The following is a 19557-nucleotide window of genomic DNA, read 5'->3' as shown; positions in this document are numbered from 1 at the left end:
GCAATTACATTAATTTTTTTTTCTTTTGTTAATTTAAGTGGTTTCAATGGTTGTTTTTTTTTTAATTAGGAAGCTCAGCTACACTATTTGTTCAACTTAAAGAATTTATTTAACACTTTTTTTTCTTTAAAATAGAATATTCATCCTCTTTTTATTAATTTATTTTTAATTTTTATTTTTTTTAAGCATAGAGGTCAGAATGTAATTTATATAATAAAAAGGATCCCAATTTAATTTTTTTCGGTAGATTTCATTTTGCCCTATGGATTCAAAATCCCAGTACCGCGAAATTCAAACACAATTCACAATATGGCGCCATGTCCTCTTTCATCTAAGAGCTCCAGAGAGATGGAGAGAGCGAGCGAGCGAGGTCTACAGATAAACAGGTGAAGAATCTAATCTGACTATTTTCTTTTCCTGAGCTATAAATTTCTGTCTCCATTGAATTGAACAATTTGTCGGATGAACAGATGTTGGAGTATTCAGATTCGCTCTCACTTCCTTCTGGTTAGTATAATGTCCTGAACCCTAATCAGCTGCCATTATTTTCTTTTAGTGTTTCACTGTTTCTATTTCTTGGGCATTCATAGAGCCTCCTCACATCGGCAACTGGTTTTCGAGCTATGTGCACGAGTCTCCAGTGCTGAGTAGCATTGATGAATTGGAGTGTGAACCTGGAGAGGAAAAAACCAGTGAAGAAGAGAAGTTAGTTAAAAGCAGGGCTTTTGGGAGAGAGATCTGTTTGCCTTCTGGTGAAAATACAGCTCCAAATGAAGACAAATGCGCTGTTGAGGTAGTTTAACTAGTGTTCTCCATTTTCTGTCCCACTCTGCTATTTAAATTCGTTGAAATGGAAGAGGAATTGATAACTTCTTTAACATCTTCTATACAAATCATTTTGAGTTCATGATCATTCAGAAATCAAGAAAAGTTACTAATGATATGGGTTATCAGATTGCCAAATGAAGCCTAATTTTGCATAACAAATTTGTAGATGAAGATGGCATGCCATGACCTGTAGACATAGGTTTAATTATGAAATTAATCAATTATTTCCTGTCCCTTTGACCAAGCGATATGAATGTAAGTTCTTGCTTTTTCTGAGATCAGAATAGGTTAAATTTATTGTTATCTCATGCTAGAGCTATCTTTCTAGGAGTTAAGTTGGAATTCTAAGTTTTCAGACATGATAAAATTTTGAGAGTACATGATTTGTAGTGATTTTGTTCAATTTTTTTCATATGCAGTTTCTGAGATCATCAGAGTACCCGGAACTTTCTAATGGTATGTAAAAGAATTTTTAGGCACCTTAATATACTGCTCATTACTTGTATATATATATATATATATATTTTTTTTTTTTTTAGTTCATAACCTTGCATAAATGGTACACTGTAAAACAATTACAGGAGCCCAAATACTCTTGTGTGTGTGTGTGGTATTAGCATCTAACAATAGTTAAAAACTGTTTGGAATGACCTAACTTTTTGCTTCATAAATTTTATACTACCAGAGCCTTCAGATGTCAATGACAGTTTCTCTAGCTATGTACCTGAAACTCCAATGTCGGATGAAGATGGTGATCTCAGTATCCCAGGATCAAACAAAATAAATGATTTGAAAGACCATGGTAACTCCAGAGGATTCAGTTATGAAAGCATCAAAGGAAAAGCAGAAAGCTTGTCTGAAGATATTAGACAGGGAGCAACAGATGGTTGGCTTTCAAAAGGCTTTGTTAGGTGTAATGCCTCTGTTGAAGCTAACTGTGCAAATCAGGTAACTGATCTTTGTTACTATATTTGTATACAAATACATGAATAATCTTAGAGTTGTTCAGATTTTAACAAATATGGGAAGTCAGATATAACAGCTTTGCATTTTTATGTGGTATCTATATATACTTATAGTTGATGGCATTCATGGTGCTGTCCTAGCAATGCAGGCCTAAAGTGCCCCCACAGTAGTTCATAGCTGTTGGTGGCTTAGGGTACTTTCATGTGTTGTTTCCTTCTGGTTTGATCTTGTTTGACAGTGGGGAAATTATGCATACTGTCTACAGATTGCAGCATTTACCATTTTATTACTACAATTGCACTACGCAAACTTCTAGTATGAATTGCTTGTTATGATAATTCTATCTGCATAATTCTCTGTAAATCCAACATTCTTTACGGGAAGAGTAGGTCTATTATTCCTTCTGGTTCATGCTAAATTTTCAATGTGTATCTCTTCATGACACCATATGCAACAACCTGAGATAAAATAGTATGTTATGCAGGTTTTCAGATTGAAATTTAATCTTATTTTCCTGTATGTTCAATTTATCTGTATATTTTCTTGAACAATATAATTAATATTTATCTCAAAGAGTAATGATTTTGTTGTTGCTTTTGTTATGCAGGTTATAAGATCTTCAGATTACCTTTCACCTTCTCCTGGTGAGCAGACAGCCCCTGACATTCCTAAGTGAAATTCTTAAAGTAGTAAACTTTGCATTCTATTAATAACCATTTTAGCTATCATGCAAAACTTGAACACTTCTATTTCCTCCTTGTGCTACCAGAGCCCCCAGATATCAATGACTGTTTAGATAGCTATGTCCCTGAAACTCAAGAATTTGACGCAAGTAATGATTCCAGAGCTCCAGAATCAAATGATAATGAACTCAATGACCATGATGGTCAGAGATGGTCCAGTTCTAGTCTGGGAAAAGAAGAAAAAGATGTGAAATGTACTAGAAATGGCACGAAGGAAAAAAACGCTGTGCAACTTTTAGAAGGCCTTGCTAAGTTCACATCCAAGGAAAATTACAAAAATGCAAGTCAGGTATCACATTTTATCTTGTCTGGGTCCATGGGGTTCTGTGGTTCTGTGTTAACCTTCAAATCAATAAAACTGTGCAAGCAGTCATCATTTGTTTGATGACAGATTTTCTAATTCTGTCTGATTACGAAGTGGAGTTTTTAGAATTATCTATCTAAACTCATGTATTTCTTTCCCTAATCTTAGAAATTGTGTTTATCTTTCAGAATTCGCCATCTACTGATGACATTGCACTTTCTTCAGGTGTTTCTCTCCTCCAAACTATTTAAATTATTTGTCAATGCTAAATGCAAAAATTTAGAACATAATGTATTAATATGGAACTGGAACTGCTGTTCTTATCCATTCTAAATTTTACTTTTACTCTTTCTGTTTGAAGCCAAAGTTTGTACTATACAGTTGCTGAATTTTACTTTCCTGCATTGTTCTGCCAGAGCCCCCAGACATTAAGAACTGGTTCTCCAGCTATGCATATGAATCTCCAACATTAGACAGTAGTGATGGATTCAGCATTCTCAAATATGAAGAAAGTGAATTTGACATTGAAGAACGCAGCCGTGCTGGCCAAAGGAAACTGCAGAACTTAGGTTCTACGAAAGCTGTATTATTTGCCAATGATAACTATCAGCCTTCCCCAAAGGTATTCTTGATCTTCTTTGTCTCACAATCAGCAAATGCAGACAAGTTTTTGCCTCATGATGGATATTGCAAGTGTTTTCCCGGCATGGATGAGTGCTAACGATTTACTCTATGTATATTATATTTGAACAATTTCCATATCCTTTAGACAACCAAAACTTTTTTCTAAGCATTTACAATTGTTACTGTTAGCTCATGCTGCTAAAGTTGGCAATTTTCTTTCTCTTATACTACAAACTGGTCTTGGTTTCTTTGTCATGAATAATTAACATGCTCATAAAACCGGTTCATTGAGCAACTTCCTTGAGAGTTTCTGCCTGTGAGAAAATGTTTATGTAATATAGCTATAAAATGCAGCCAAGTTTTTATTTTTCCTGCAATAAATGAATCATTGAGCAACTTTCCTTTTAATGCAGAGATTTTCTCAGGAAAACACAGATAAGAAGAGGAAGCAGATCCTTGATCATAACTCAACTGAAGATTTTGTGACCTCATTAGATGGAAAAAGCTCTGCTGAGAAGCTGGACAAAACACTCCCTGAAGAGGATGGTCTTAGGTTGTCAAATACCAACATTCCTTCACCTAATAAACACGAAACTCCATCTTTGATTCAAAGGTGGGATTCTGCAGAACATAACCTAGTATTATCTAAAGACAGCATGAAAACTACAGATAGTTTAAATACGAGTACGGTGACTAGACAGTCATCCCAAATGGCGCTTGGGGGAAGCATTTGCAAAGAAAACGACAGAAATGGCTCTGCAGATAATGGTTTCATTTCAACAAGAAAGATCAGAAGTAGGAAACTGCATGATGAAAATTCTCTTGTGAAGCCTGGTGGGGTTGATTGGTCTGCCTCTCTAAGAAATGAGACCAAGTATAAGCCAACTTATGATAAGGATACTGCTGCAAGAAGGGTTCTCTTAGACACCACTAACATTCAGCAGAGTCAACCAGCTGATGGATCACAGATTACAGGTAAATGGAAGTGTCCCCAGAAGCGTAAGCCACATCTAGGTCCTCCTTTGAAGCAGCTTCGGCTAGAGCAATGGATTAGGAGAGTATGAAAAGCACTGTTGTAAAAATCGGTCTAGGCAGCGCTAGGGGTCCTTTGCTGTCGTTCCGCTTTCATTATTAGGCGCCCAAAAATCAGCCGGGCGCCTAGGCGGCGAAATTGGTCAAAATTGGCCTAGTCGGCCAACTCGGCCGAGTCGGTCGATTTCTTCCGATTTCGTCCGATGTCATTTGGTCCCGCCGTTCGTAGACTAGTTTGATACTTTGAGTCTTTGGATGATTGTAGTATTTGAGTATTTCATATTCGAGTATTTTTATTTTTTAATATTATTTTGATGTTATGGCTTATGAATTATCATTATTTTATTTATTTGGATGTGTTATTTGATTGAATATTGAAAACAATTTTATTAAAATTGTCAAATTGCAAATCTTCTATTATTTTTTTTGCGCCCGCCTAGATTCCACCTAGGTGCTACCCAGGCACCCGACTAGTGCCTAGCGTCTACTGTAATCATAATGAAAAGTAGTATATGTTTGAATAGAGATCATCCGGATATGAAGGGCAATAACTCATGTAGTCATGTATTGGACTTCTCTGAAGAAAGTCAAAACCATATTCATCTCATTTGTATTGTGTTTAAATCTTAATACTTTGTATCAATTTCACCTCCATTGCGCTTAATCCTTCTGCTTGTAGATTCTTAAACAATAGAAGTTGTTTAATAAGTTGGTTTGCTTTGTTTATTAATCAAATTTGTAACTTGTGTTTGGTTCGAGAATCAGAATCGGAATTGGAATAATGGTAATGCGTTTTGGTGAAAGTATTTTACATGTTTGGTAGTAGGGTGGAATTTGAGTGATGATCAATATTGAGTTTGGTGGTGTACGACTCTATAATGGAAATAAATGTTTTAAAAATATTAAAAAAAAAATCTAAAAATACTAATCTAAACTTAAAAATTAGATTATTAATGAGATGGAATGATAGTTATGATATCCATTTTAATTAGGGGAGGTGATTTTTAATTGAAAGGGTAATTAAATTCTATAATTGTGTTTTAAAAAGTTATCAACCAAAACACTAATTATGATTTTGATTCTCATTTTTAGTGTGTAAACCTATAAACCAAACACACCATAAGTATAGAGTTTTTATTTTATTTTAAAAATAAATCGCACTATAACAAATTTTGTGCCACTCCAATTGAGTTTAAAAGTTTTTATCATTAGGGTTTATGTGTTTATTTTACTCCGCATATGGGTCAAGTTGTTTCTCTTGTTTAATTTAGGGTTGGGCATTTTGGGTTTCGGTTTTTCAGTTTTAAAAAAAATTAAACCATTCGATTTAAAATAGAGTTCGGTTTCGGTTTGAAAAGTTCGGTTTCAGTTTCGATATTCGGTTTGATTTTGGTAGAAATTCACTATTTGAACGTTTCTTTTTTCGCCTGACCGATTGTTCAATTGGCTCACTTGGAGTGCCACTTGAAGTGTTTTGTTGATGACAAGATGAAAAATCATCCATCTATAGTTAATATTTGAAAAAATAAGAATTATTAAAACACCAAATGTTGGGACTTACAACTTAGAGTTGAGATCTGAGGACTTGAGGAGTTAAAATTATTAATTATTATAATATTTATATATAATACTAGCATTTTGTACACATGATACGCGAAAATTTATGCCCAACATTAAAAAATTGATAAATGTAAATAATTACAAATTATAGTTCAAATATATTTCGTAATTCTTTAAAGTAGTAAATTTTAACCAATCGTATTTGAAAACTATAGAGATGAACAAAATTTATATTTTTTTTTATTAATAATGTAAACAATTTTGATATAATTTATACTTTGTTTTTACAATAAATAAATAATATATCTATAATACTAATCTAGAACTCGGTCACATATATTGGTGCGTGTGTGTATCTTAATATATATACACACATATATGATTTACTATTCATAGAAATTTAATTAAAATATAATCAACAATTAAAGTAATTATATAATGATTTTAATAAAACGATAATTAAAGAATAGAAAAAAGATATCATAGATAATTAGATATATGTGTATGATAATAATGATAGAATTATAAAAGTTTTAGAATTAAATAGTAACGATGTTATAACGGTATAAGGGTATTTTAGTCTAACAAGAATGTAGTACGGACAATTTTGTCCATTACAATTGAAGTGTACAACATTTAATAAACAATGTATACGTTTATTAATATACAAATGTAAATATTAACACAAATGTGGCTATAGCTTAGTGGGTAGAGCTTTTAATTTTTAATTTGGTGGTTAAGGGTTCAAACTTCAAACCTTACTTTAGACATTTAATACATTACATATATTTATTAAAAAAAAAATAAAATCGATCGATTTGTCGGTTCGATTTGGTTTCTCCTTACCGAGTACCAATCGGTACTTTGGATTGAAAACCGAACCGGTACCGATTCAGTTCGGTTCGGGTAATCTGAACCGAAATGCCCATGCCTAGTTTAGTTATCTACATTTATAGCCTTAAAAAAAATTATTTGATTAATAATATTCATGCTTCATATATTACAATTCACTCAGAAAATATAGTTTCAGCGTTAAGTAATTGGAAAAAAAAAAAATCATCTAAGTTTTTGAATTTAGTAAAATAAATACAATTGAGTCAAAATGCTACACATTTAACCGGCAAATTATGCTGTAAAAATGTGTTAACCATGAGCATGGTGAACACAGGGGTAGATCTATTATTTCTATACTGTAGATTCATAATTTTGTTTTTTATTTGTTGTTACAGAAATTATGAATCTACAGTACAGAAATTATGAATCTACAATATAGATGTTATGAATCTACAGTATAAAAATTATGAATCTACAGCTTAGAAATTATGGATCTATCCCGTTAACAACAAATGAAAAACAAAATTATGAATCTACGTTTTCAAAAAAAAAAAATTATAAATTTATAGTACAGAAATTATGGACCTACCCATGTGTTCACCATGCACATGGTAAACACGTTTCTACAGCATAACTATCCCATTTAACCACTAAAAGGTGATGTTATTGACATTGGTTTTTCTCAGTGTTACATGAATTCCAAATGTACACTATATCATCATCATCATCATTATCATCATTATTATTAGGGAAAATAACACATTTTCTCTCTGAGTTATATACTTATAACACTATTTCCCCTTGAATTATTTAAGTGGCTGTTTTTCCTCTGAAATGTTAAATGGACATATATACCCTTAAAATAAATATTTTATTTATTTTTCTTCTCCAACAAATTATGATCACGATTCGGCTCAAACCGAACAGACACTATAGCAACTAAACTGAAATATTCCAAATTACAATTTAGAATTGAAACATGATATTTAGATTTTATTAAAATCACGAATCGAAACGGCCGGTTCATGTTCCGAGCTGAAAAAAAATAAAATATATTTATTGTTGAATTTAGACTATTTTAAAAATAAAAAATAAAAATTTAAAATAAAGACGGTTCAAAATCGCAAACCGGATCCGGAACTGCCGATTCACGGTTCAGGATCCAATTTTTTCGTTTCATAATTTTAATAAATTGAAATCCATATATTGGGTTCTGAATCTAAATCATAATTGGAAACTTTCAATTCGATTGCTATAGTGTCCGGTTCAATTAGAACCGAACCGTGGTCATCCCTACGTATAAGCAATAATTTATTGGAAAAGAAAAATAAATAAAATGTTTACTGTAAGGGTAGAAATATCAATTTAATATATCAGGGGGAAAAACTGCTACTTTTAGAACAATTGAGGGGGCTAATGTGTTTACTGAATAACTCAGGGGGGAAAAGGTGCTATAAACATATAATTCAGGGAGAAAAAAAATGTCATTTTCCATTATTATTATTATTATTATTATTATTATTATTATTATTATTATTATTATTATTTTCAACCTTTTTCAAAATCTAATAGACTAATATCGAACAATGTGGCAAAAACAAACGGTCATATCGATTAGCTTGTGTCTAGATATGGACCTTAGGTTAAAGGGAGACGAAGGTGATTGTCATAATGTCATAGACAGTCCATATAAAAGAAAATAAGTGTGCTGATAAGCTCGCCAATTTGGGTTAAGACCACGATTGGGGGACTTCGATCCTGGAGGATCCTTCGAACTGCTTAAAGGAACTCTTTCTTGGTGACGCTAAAGGGGCTTTTGCTCATAGAATCACCTAACAGGGGCCTTTGCCCCCTCCGTTGTACCAAAAAAAAAAAAAAAAAAAAAATAAAATAAACCCAAAATATCAAATTCTATACCAAAATTTACACCAAAAGGAATATTCTCAATATATTCTTATACCAATTTTATTTATCTCCCACCCATTTACATCAATTCTACGTACACTAAATTTTATCAGTCGTTATATCGTAGACCGCGGTAAAAAACGTCATTTCTTTAAGTAAAGAAAGAGCCCACCGTTACCGTTAACAGAGTCCGCATGTTTGGTGTATTAAACACCAACTGACACTACAATATATCTAAACAGACACTACTGCCTCACGTATTATTTTTATATTATCAAATGAAACTGCAGTTATATCAAAATGATACTGTAATTGTGGTGAAATGAAATTGCAGTGTATGTAAAATGAAACTGAATAACATTTCACATATTTGAGTGTATATTGTACAATGAAGTTGAAATTATATCAAAATGATCATGTAGTTGTGTTTTAATAAAACTATAGTGTATATAAAATAAAATAAAATAACATTTTCACATATTTGAGTCTATAAATATCGAATGAAACTGTAGTTATATCGAAATAAAACTGTAGTTGTGTTGAAATGAAACTGAATAATAGAGTTACTTTTTGCGGAATGGCGCGAAACGGGTGACGTTTCTTTTCATTAAACAAAACGATGTCGTTTTGAAGCTCGGTGCATAATCGATTATGCACCGCGGTGCACGATATAATTTGCCCAATTTTATTCATACACTAAAATAATTTGTATTATCATAAATTAAACTTTTTTTTTGTTTACTTTAATTGTTTTAATATAAAATATAATTGTAATGCAAATATAATTATTTTATATTTCACAATAAAATAGCATATAACATCTATTACATTTTTTTTTTTCAAAATTGTCATATTGTTGCCACATATATATGTTCAATCAATGCATTACGAAGTACATAGTGTGCTTCTTTACCGGGACGGAGCCAAAGGGGGGGGGGGGGGGGGGGGGGGGGCAGCACCCCTTCACCCCACCCCACCCCATATATCATATTTGTATGTATATATGTATATATAGTATATGTTTTAGTATTAGTATAAAAAAATTTAGCAAATGTTAATAAGTAAGGAGTTAGATTAGTTAATAGAGCATATGTTTGGTAATTGGAAAGGTCTTGGGTTCAAATCCTTATTATATTAATACACACACACACATACATATATAACATTTTTTTATATTAATAGTGAGATGTGTAATTTATAATGTGTTTTCTATTCGAATTATTTTATCAAATTAATTATGTTTCATATTTTGTTGTGAATATTTTTATAAAATTTTGAAGTGTTTTATTTTTCGTACATATCCAACAATATTTACAAATATATTTCTTAGGTAATGGTTATAAAAAAAATCTTAGGTAATTTATTTATTTTTTTAATTATCTCTTTTGTTTTAATGTTTCGCTTTTACAGAAAAAATTTCTGAATCCGTCCTACTTCTTCGCCCCCCCTCAATCGAATTTTTGGCTCCGTCCTTGCTTCTTTACCTTTTATTTGTCTATGTCAAATAATAAATTCTTGAAATAGAGTAGTCTCATATCTACCAATATCATATTGTGCATTATGATGCACGATTATATCATGCAATACGTGTTTATCCCAAAACTAAACTTGTCCATTGATTATTGAAAATAGTGATTAGATAGAGGACCCTAAATACACATTCTATGTCTTTTTTACATGCTTCTTGCATTATTGCAAATAACTTTTTTCATTAGCCATCGAGGCTTATGAATAATTTGTATCGGGGTTGACCATTTTAGATATATACTATAAACTGAATAATATATTGTATTGTACTCTTTTCCGTGAATAATATAATGAGCAAGAGGTGTTATACCGTTTGCAAGGTTTGCAAACAAATGAGATACCGCTAACGCATTAATGTCATTATTCGATCCTGACTAACTAAAATGTGCATGCCAAATTCACAAATCATAATCAACTGCAACCTCAAGAATATTGTCCAAGTTGTTAGATAATTTTTTGAAGCCCAATGCATACAATCTAAACTCCCAATCATCCATTGAAAGCCACGTGTAACACCCCCAAATTTTACCAACATTTTAAAGCTTAATTTAAAGAAAACAGTCTAATCATTAAGAATAAACAAAGCGGAAGCTAACATAATTCGGGAAGTGCTATGCCACATCTATACCAAAAGATAGGTGCATAGGCTACAACTAAACCATGTTCAACATTCTAAGGCTCATAGGCCAACAAAACAGAATAAGTCTAAGCAAAAGGAAGCGGGAAGAGCTACACTATTTAGGGTCCACATCTAGCGCGCTCTTCGATCTAATCAAAACCTGTAAAGACAAGGGATAACACCCGCTCAGCGAATAATGCTGGTAACCCACCAATACGCGTTAAGTATCAATATATATACATAGATATAGTCAAAACCGTTTGAAACTGAGGAGTACAATATATATCATTTGAAAACCAAGAGATGAGACAACAATCGACATATCACACTCTCAATAAAGATAAAAACCAACAACTTCAACAAAGCAATAGAGACCACAATCAACAAGCGACATACACAACTCTAGATGCAACCTATCATTCACAAGGAAGAGTTCATCATAGACATGCTCATAAGCAAAAAATACAACAATCACATAATGACAAGTTTCACGTTTTAACCTTATGCCCTGTTCCAACCTTATGGCTACCCCCGGCTCCAACCGTTACCTCCTAGTAGGGGTGAGCAAACGGTCGGTCGGTTACATAACCCCGACCGAATAACCGAAAAACCGACATTGTTTTTTGACCTTCGTAACCGACCGAAGGTGGTCCTATGACCGACCGATAACCGATTGTCAGTTTTCGGTTGGTTACCAAAAAACCGAATAAAGCAAGAAAAAAATCAAATTCCAAAACTGAAAATTAAAAATCAACATATTCATACTGGTAGTCTGTTGTCTGCCCGAGCCAATGCTCAAAGGCCAAAGTCACAAACAGTACAAACTTACACTCATTAGTCATTACTCATTACAAAAATAGTCCCAAACTAATATAAATCCAAAGTTTTAAACCAAAGTCTCAAACAACATATTGAAACAATCCAACACCAACAGTCTAATAGTCAACAACTAGTAATATAAAGATATTAAACATATATAGTTTCATAGAACATTCTGACAAAGTGCAACTTCAATTCCTTCAAATCTTCAATTCATTCAACCCTATCAAATGAAATATAACAAAACTATTAGTATTATTACAATTAATATAATAAAACAATTAGTATTATTAATATCAACTATCAAGTGAGCATGATACCTTAATAAGTAGAACTCTTCCACCTTCTATTGATCAATCACGGGCTCCAAACTAATCTTTGAAAATTCTAAAATCACATCAAATAATTTCAAATAATTAGATAAAGATGAATAAGAAATTATAAGTTTATAACTTGAATATTTGAACACAAAAAATAAAAAGTAAAGAAAGAATTTAGAATGTACACAAGTCAACTTTATCAATCTCTCCAGTTTCATACTCAATTTCACCATCAATTGAGTTTTCAGTTTCATTCCTTAGCCAATCTTAAGCACAAATGAGAGCTTGTACAACTCTAGGAGTTAAAGAACTCCTATAACTATCAAGAACTCGACCACCCGTGCTGAACGTTGATTCATATGCAACAGTGGAAATAGGTATAGCCATTACGTCACGAGCCAAGCTTGAAAGGATTGCAAGTCTATGAGCATTTGTTTTCCACCAATTAAGTATATCAAACTCATCATCCTCGCCTCCATTTTCAAGTTGTTCAGCAATGTACTTATCCAAATCTGTGATCTGATTAGCACAACCAATTTGTTCCAAATACTTTAAGAATTCCTTATTAACAACTTTTGGTTTCCCTTTCTTTGGAGGTTGAGGTATAGAAGGCATGTTCGCACTTACAAGCTCACTTGATTGAAAAGTCTCATTTAGTGAAGATGAAGAAGATTCATGCAACCTCTTGTATTCATTAAACAAATCTGCCATAACTTCTCTAATATTTTTAGACAATTTAGAGGCTTAATCATCTTCATACATCCTTTTGAAACAAAAATCAGAATACACATACTTTCTCCTAGGGTCAAGCACAGTTGCAACATACAACAACATATTCATTTTGTCCACATTTCCCCAATACTTGTCAAATTTATCCTTCATTCTTTGTGCCATTGAACTAAATTTTGGATCCTTACTCTTTATCCAATCACGCAAAATAGAATACACTTCACAAATTTCAGGAAAATAAGCATTTGAAGTAACATACAATGAGCCAGAAACTTTCACAGTAAGATCATAGAAGTGTCCCAAAAACATGCACAACCTCCTAACATTTTTCCAATCATCATGGTCCGGAATTCCTTCATTATTTCGGAGGTCTTGACTATAATGTGGATCAAACTCCTCAAATCTCTCAAAGGCCCTCTCAAATTTTTGTGCCGAATCCAACATAAGGTAAGTAGAATTCCACCTAGTGTATACATCTAAGCATAACAAAGCCTTGGATTGAATTTTCTCCAATTTAATACATTCTTTAAACTTTTCCAATCTAGATGGTGATTGTCTCACGTATCTCACTGCCCCTCTAACATGACAAACTGATTGATTACTTTCCTTCAAAGCATCATTGACAGCCAAATTAGCAATGTGGGCAACACATCTCATGTGAAGAAATTGCCCACCTAAAATAGAACTACACAAATTATTGAACTTCTTCTTCAAATACCCCGTAGCAACATCATTTGAACTAGCATTGTCTACTGTGATAGTGAAAACATTATCAAGTCCCCAATCACGCAAGCATTTCTCAATTGCCTTCCCAATATCTTCCCCCTTATGACTAGAAATTGGGCAAAATTAATTATTCTTTTGTGCAATTTCCAATTCTTATCAATATAATGCACTGTAAGATATATATAATTCACTCTTTGCAATGCTGTCCAACTATCAGTCGTAAGAGACCCTATCACAAGAAGATTTCAAAAAGTTGGACATATTGTTCTTTTCATCCAAATAAATTTTGTAACAATCTCTAGCAACAGTCCATCTAGATGACATACGAAACCTAGGACAAGCAGTAAACATGCATTTTTTAAACCCCTTTGCTTCCACAAACCTAAAACGCAATTCATCAATTATGATCATTTCAGCCACAGACCTTCTAATTGCCGTTACATCAAACTTCCCATAACTTAAAGACTCCCCTTCTGATGATGGGACAATTAGTTTGGTTTGAGTAGGGTCGATATTACTATGGGGACATTTTGGGAGGCAGCTTCTAATGTGAGCTTTTAATGAGCTTGTGCCATTCAATTTAGGGTCAACATGAAGTTCTTTTGCACAATAATTACACCTAGCTCTTTTTTTTTTTTTTTTTTTTTTTGATGTGCTTCAGTTTCAAATTCGGTAAAATGCTCCCATACCTCAGATTTTGCCTGGCTAATTTTTCGTTTCTTTGACTTAGATGCACCGGCTGTTTTAGTACTTGCATTTGCATCAAGGCTAACCCCTTCCATTTCGATTGCTTCATCTTCAGAATCATGTTGTTCATGCATCTCAATTGAGTGTGTTGACATCTACAATTAATAAATTTTACATGGTAACATTTAACACTTAAAACATGACACATTCACACACTATTAACTGTTTAATTAGTACAACTATATAACACAAATAATTTTAAAAAAATTTGTTTAAAAAATTTATTTAAATTATGTAAAAAAATTTAACAGTATGCAGTTTAAACACAAATAATGTAATAAATTCACACACTGTAAATTATGTAAAAAAATTTAACAGTATGCAGTTTATGTAAAAAAAATTAAAGTATGCAGTTTAAACACAAATAATGTAATAAATTCACACACTGTAAATGATGAGACCCAAAGACAACAAGCAAATGATCCGATGAAAGTCTCTAGTGGACCGACAACAAGATCCAAGTCAAAAAAAGATTCAAGAGGCTTTTAACACTTTTGTGCAAGCAAATTGGAGTACAACAACTATTTATGAAGAAGGAGATCAATCTGGAGGAACAAATCTATTCAATGGCCTTTACATCAAGACTTTTGAAGAGAGCTACTAGCTTAAGGAGTGTGCTTCACCTACTAGCTTGATGAATCACCTACTTGCTTAGTGATTCACCTACTATTGTGTAACTTCTTCACTACCTTGCTACTCACTCACCTCCTTGTTTGTCATCAACCAAGCACCTCAAGCAACTAGCTTACTCAAGGAGACAAAGCATTAAATGCTTATGACAAACCCATGTGAAAGATAGTAAGTTGTGGAAGAAAATTCAGCCTACAAAATTCTGATTTCATACGCAAAAAGGGGGGAGGGGAGGTTTATTTTGCAACTTGTAATTTTTAATTATTTACTTCATAGTTAAGGGATGAAACCTAGAATATTTTATACATTTAAATCCCTGATTTTTCCCTATAAAAACCTGTAACACTCCGTGTTACGGCCCCTAAAACCAATTAATTAACCCTTAGCCCAAGAGAAAGAATAAATTATAATAATTAATTAGGAAAAAAAGCCCACCATAGTCCATGAGCCCTTATCCCTAAACCCAATCCTTAGTTCCAAAAGGAATAGAATTAGCAAGCCTATAATATTAGTTCCTAATCAGGACTCCTAAGTATATAAATAGGGGACTTAAGAGGCACCTAGAACCCTCCCCACAAGATTAACGCCCCACCACCCCAAAAGAGCTCCAAGAATCCCCTTAGAAGAAATCAAGAAAGCAAGAAAGCTTAAAGAAAGACCGTTCATAGCCAAGGAATTAATTAAGGCTAAGAGGTAACCCATGTCTCAACAAAACCTATTTTCATAGCTATGATTTCCCCCGTAGGATTTCCCCATATTATTGTATATTGATGATTTGTGATATTATTATTGAGGATTGATGGGATAATTCCATGGGTGATCTTGATATTGGGAGATTCTTGATAATGATGATGTTCTTGATGATTATGCGGAGTTCTTGATGTTTATATGTCGTTCTTGATAATTGTTTGGCATTCTTGATGCTTATGTGTTATTTGTACCGAATCTTGTAATTAGAAGACGAATCGTATTCTTGTTGTTATAAAAGTGATTAGAACCCTAGGTTGTATCGTATGATATTATTCTTGGTGTATCGGGTGGGGAAATCGCATGTTTGGGTGTCAATTATGTTTAGAAAAGCATGATAAGTTATGTGCCGTACGTTTCTCATATTTGATCCGTTAATTGTCTACGTGTTAATCGTTAATTGCGTTGTAAAGTGTCTAAGCATGGTTTCGGGTCCCACAATGGTTCCCGGGGCGTTTTGTGCGTAAAGAGTCAGTGGGGGGTAGGGGACCCGCCACCTACCCGCGGCCAGAAGGAGCGTCTCCGGCAGCGGGCAGCTGCCCGCCGGCGACCCGCTGCCCGGAACAGTATTTACCGGCGGGCAGCCGGCGGGTGGCCCCCCACCCACCGGCTACCCGCTGGAAATCATCCCCATTCGGGACCCCGGCTTCCCCGTTTGATGTTTCCCCGATCCCCGTGGTGTCCCAACGGACTCCGTCTATCGTGCCTATGTCTAGTTGGATATTTCGGGTACCGTTCGTAGGTTGTATGAGTCTTATATATTGCATGCTAGTTGAATTGGTATCCCGTTGACCTAGGTGGAAGAAGCATGAACCCCTTACGATTATTCTTAGTATGTGAAGGATCACGCATAGGTTTTGTTATACGTTTTCTCCCCCTTCCCAATGTGTCAATGTGGGTTGCATGTGCTTGCTATGTGTTATGTGTGCATGATACCCCAATTCGGTTGCGATCGGATTGGTTATTCCTAGGCTGCGGTTCAGAAGCTGGCTGCGGTCAGATTTACACTCTTGGGCTGCGGTCCACCGTTTGGTTGCGATCAAACGTTTCCACATGAGCTGCGGTTCATACTTTCCTAGCTGCGGTCAGATGACATTCTCTGGGCTGCGGTCCACTGTTTGGTTGCGATCAAACACTATGATGAGCTGCGGTTCATCGGTCGGTTGCGATCGACCCCTCCGTGTTGCGATACGGGGCAGGGTGCTGCGGGGCCGTGTCAGAGCTATATGCGCTGACCCTCATGTATGGGCATGCGATTGGTCCTGTGGCGCCAACAAAGTGTGCTATGTGTTGAGATATGGATGAGTTGTGATTATGAGTATCTTGGGGGTTGTGACTATGGGATTTATGTTGGGGATTGTTTACGTTGGGTTATGATTATTAATGGTGCTCAGCTTTATCTCTCTTGCCTGTTGTGGATTGTATAAGCTTGTTATAACTATTGCTTGTGTCTAGCCTTATCTGTCGAGTCATCCCCGTATTTAAAAGCTAGAGTTCGTAGGATATATCTTCATGCTCAAAATGGTTTTCGTATATCTATATATATCTCTATATGTAATGTATTTCAACGCGTTGGAGTGGGTTACCAGCATCTCTCGCTGAACAGATATATTTGGCTTTCAGGCACAGAAGAATAAGTCACTGGAGCGCGCTAGAACTTGGAACGTAGAAGTATATAGCTTCCCATTCGGCCTGCGTGCCATGCTTATGCATTTACATTATTGAGGATATTAGTTAGTTAGCCTGTGCACCTGAGTTCTCTAGCTCAGGTGTGGCATAGCACCCCGTACTCTTGTATTATGTTTTGGGATTTAATGAGATTTCACCCTTATTTTATAAGTTTTAAATGTCTTGAAAATCTGGGGTGTTACAAAACCCCATCACCATTGGGTTCAAAGGAACTTGTAATATTTGGAATGAAATGAGATTTTCTCTCTTTTTCTTTGCATGAGAATTGCATTGAATGCTTAGGTTGTTTGTGAGAAGCATTCAATCTAAGTAAGCTAGTGAGAAGCATTCAATCTAAGTAAGCTAGTGAGAAGCTAGTTTACAGCCGAGAAGGCATATCCCACTATCTTGTTCTTTACATTCATACACATACCCGAAAATCCCAAAAAGAATAGAACTGCTACTTATATTACATAGTTAAGTTTGTTCTTATTTCTTATCTTAAGTGCTAGATTCCTAAGTCTAGTTCTTAGCCTTGTTTAATCATCCAAGGGTTGAGAAGATCATTGGAAGTTTGGTGAGGCAATTGTAGAGTTCGGGATCTCAAAATCCAAGAGTCTACAAGGTAAGATCCTTTATAGGACACGAAAGGTTCTGGAGTGATTCCTTGGGTGTGCACTTGTTGTGAGAAGCAACTCGTGTACACGTCAGTAAATTATGTAAAAAAAATTAAAAACTTAACACTTAACAGTATGCAGTTTAAACACAAATAATTTTTGTTAACTCTGTTCATTTTTGTTTACATTTTACTACTAACAGTGTTTCTAACACTTAACACAAAAACACACAAATGTACCTACTTAAGTTTAAATAACTTAATTAAATATTTAAACATGTAATAATTTAAACTTAATTAAACACTTAATAAACTATTATTCTATTAACACTTTAACAGTTAAAAAAATTAAAAACTTAACAGTATGCAGTTTAAACACTAATAATTTTTGTTTACAGTTTACTAATAACACTTAACACACAAATTGACAAACACACAAATTTACCTACTTAAAGCTTAACAGTAAAAAAAAAAAATTAAAAACAAAAATTAAAAAAATTACCTTTTTTTTTAGAGTAGTGTGGCTGGTGGCGTGTGGCGGACTAGCGTCTGGCGGTGTAGAGATGAGAGTCACCGCCGGTGAGCAATTCCAGCAGAAGCACTGAAGCAGTCAAGGCGTAGCGTCAGAACTGGAGTGAAAAGAAGTCTGAACTGGAGTGGAACGTGTAAAGTACTAGACTACGGTGGAGTGGAACTCGTTGTCTCAGATCTGTGGATTGTGGAAGACGAAAGTGAAGAGCGAGAGACGACAGCGGAGAGCGAGAAACGAGAGCGAGAGACGAGAGTAGCGAGACAGTGGCCTGTGCCCGTGTCTGATGTGAGTGAATGAGTGATGTCTGAGTGAGAGTGAGGGTTTTCTCGTTTTAGGGTTCTCATTGGGCTTCCGGTTTTGGGCTATGGGCTGAACTCTTTAACAAATAACAATCATCTATGGACAATGGATTATAAATCTTATATATAATCAATATATTTACTATATATAAATACTATATATCGGTTATTGGTCACCGACCGATAATCGACCTCCAATAACCGTTATATAACCAAAAAACCGAAAAATCGAAAATTTTTTAAAAGTGGTAACCGTAACTGACCGATAACCGCTTTTTTCGGGCGGCTCGGTTATCGGTTAGCGGTTTTCGGTCGGTTAACCGACATTTTTCTCACCCCTACTTCCTAGTGCCACCCTGTACTTCTGAGTCCAACCTTATTCCGCCTAGGACCATCGTCCCCCACCAATTACACCACCAATCAGTATACCATCGATCTCTCAGTACATGAGGGTACCATTAAATTCATAGTAACAAACCACCGATCTCGTGAGCAAAGCTCAAGTAACAAAACCACCAATCTCATTCATATTCACACATAGTCATCATCAAGAAGATTAAGGCTCATCAATAGCCCAATCAAGTATCATCAACAAAGGGTACAACGATTTGTACAAGATCACACTATAAGAATCAACCAAGAGATTTCAATAAAGACATGAAGCAATACTCAACAACAATGGACTACAATCCAATACCAATATGATTGGCAACACGAGTTGCCAATCCTCAACAAGAACGAACAAACCATACATACTAGCATAACAACATCAAACTAGCATG

General features: G+C 34.5%; 1 protein-coding gene and 1 long non-coding RNA gene across 3 annotated transcripts; one reads left to right on the top strand and one right to left on the bottom strand.

The window, feature by feature from the left end:
- The first annotated feature begins 253 nt into the window (after positions 1-253).
- LOC109185182 lies at positions 254-5210 on the top strand. Of its 2 annotated transcripts, none has more exons than XM_019335165.1 (10): positions 254-507; positions 591-793; positions 1248-1284; positions 1514-1776; positions 2402-2438; positions 2564-2826; positions 3030-3066; positions 3258-3463; positions 3879-4533; positions 5004-5210. In XM_019335165.1, exons 1-9 carry the CDS (start codon positions 471-473, stop codon positions 4527-4529), a joined length of 1734 nt encoding a protein of 577 aa, XP_019190710.1. In that variant the 5' UTR covers positions 254-470; the 3' UTR covers positions 4530-4533; positions 5004-5210. The 2 variants fall into 2 exon arrangements, with proteins under 2 accessions (XP_019190710.1, XP_019190711.1); XM_019335166.1 differs by lacking the exon at positions 5004-5210 and having other exon boundaries at positions 254-386; positions 471-507; positions 3879-4785.
- Positions 5211-11950: 6740 nt separating this feature from the next.
- On the bottom strand, positions 11951-12355 carry LOC109185183. The gene is made up of 3 exons (XR_002054948.1): positions 12267-12355; positions 12082-12148; positions 11951-11984 (listed from the first exon to the last, which is right to left on the bottom strand). It is a non-coding gene; the product is annotated as an uncharacterized LOC109185183 (long non-coding RNA).
- Positions 12356-19557: the final 7202 nt, after the last annotated feature.

This window comes from Ipomoea nil, unplaced genomic scaffold, assembly GCF_001879475.1.
Source record: "Ipomoea nil cultivar Tokyo-kokei standard unplaced genomic scaffold, Asagao_1.1 scaffold1317, whole genome shotgun sequence".
Classification (NCBI taxonomy): domain Eukaryota; kingdom Viridiplantae; phylum Streptophyta; class Magnoliopsida; order Solanales; family Convolvulaceae; genus Ipomoea; species Ipomoea nil.
This window is presented reverse-complemented; position numbering and strand designations above follow the sequence as displayed.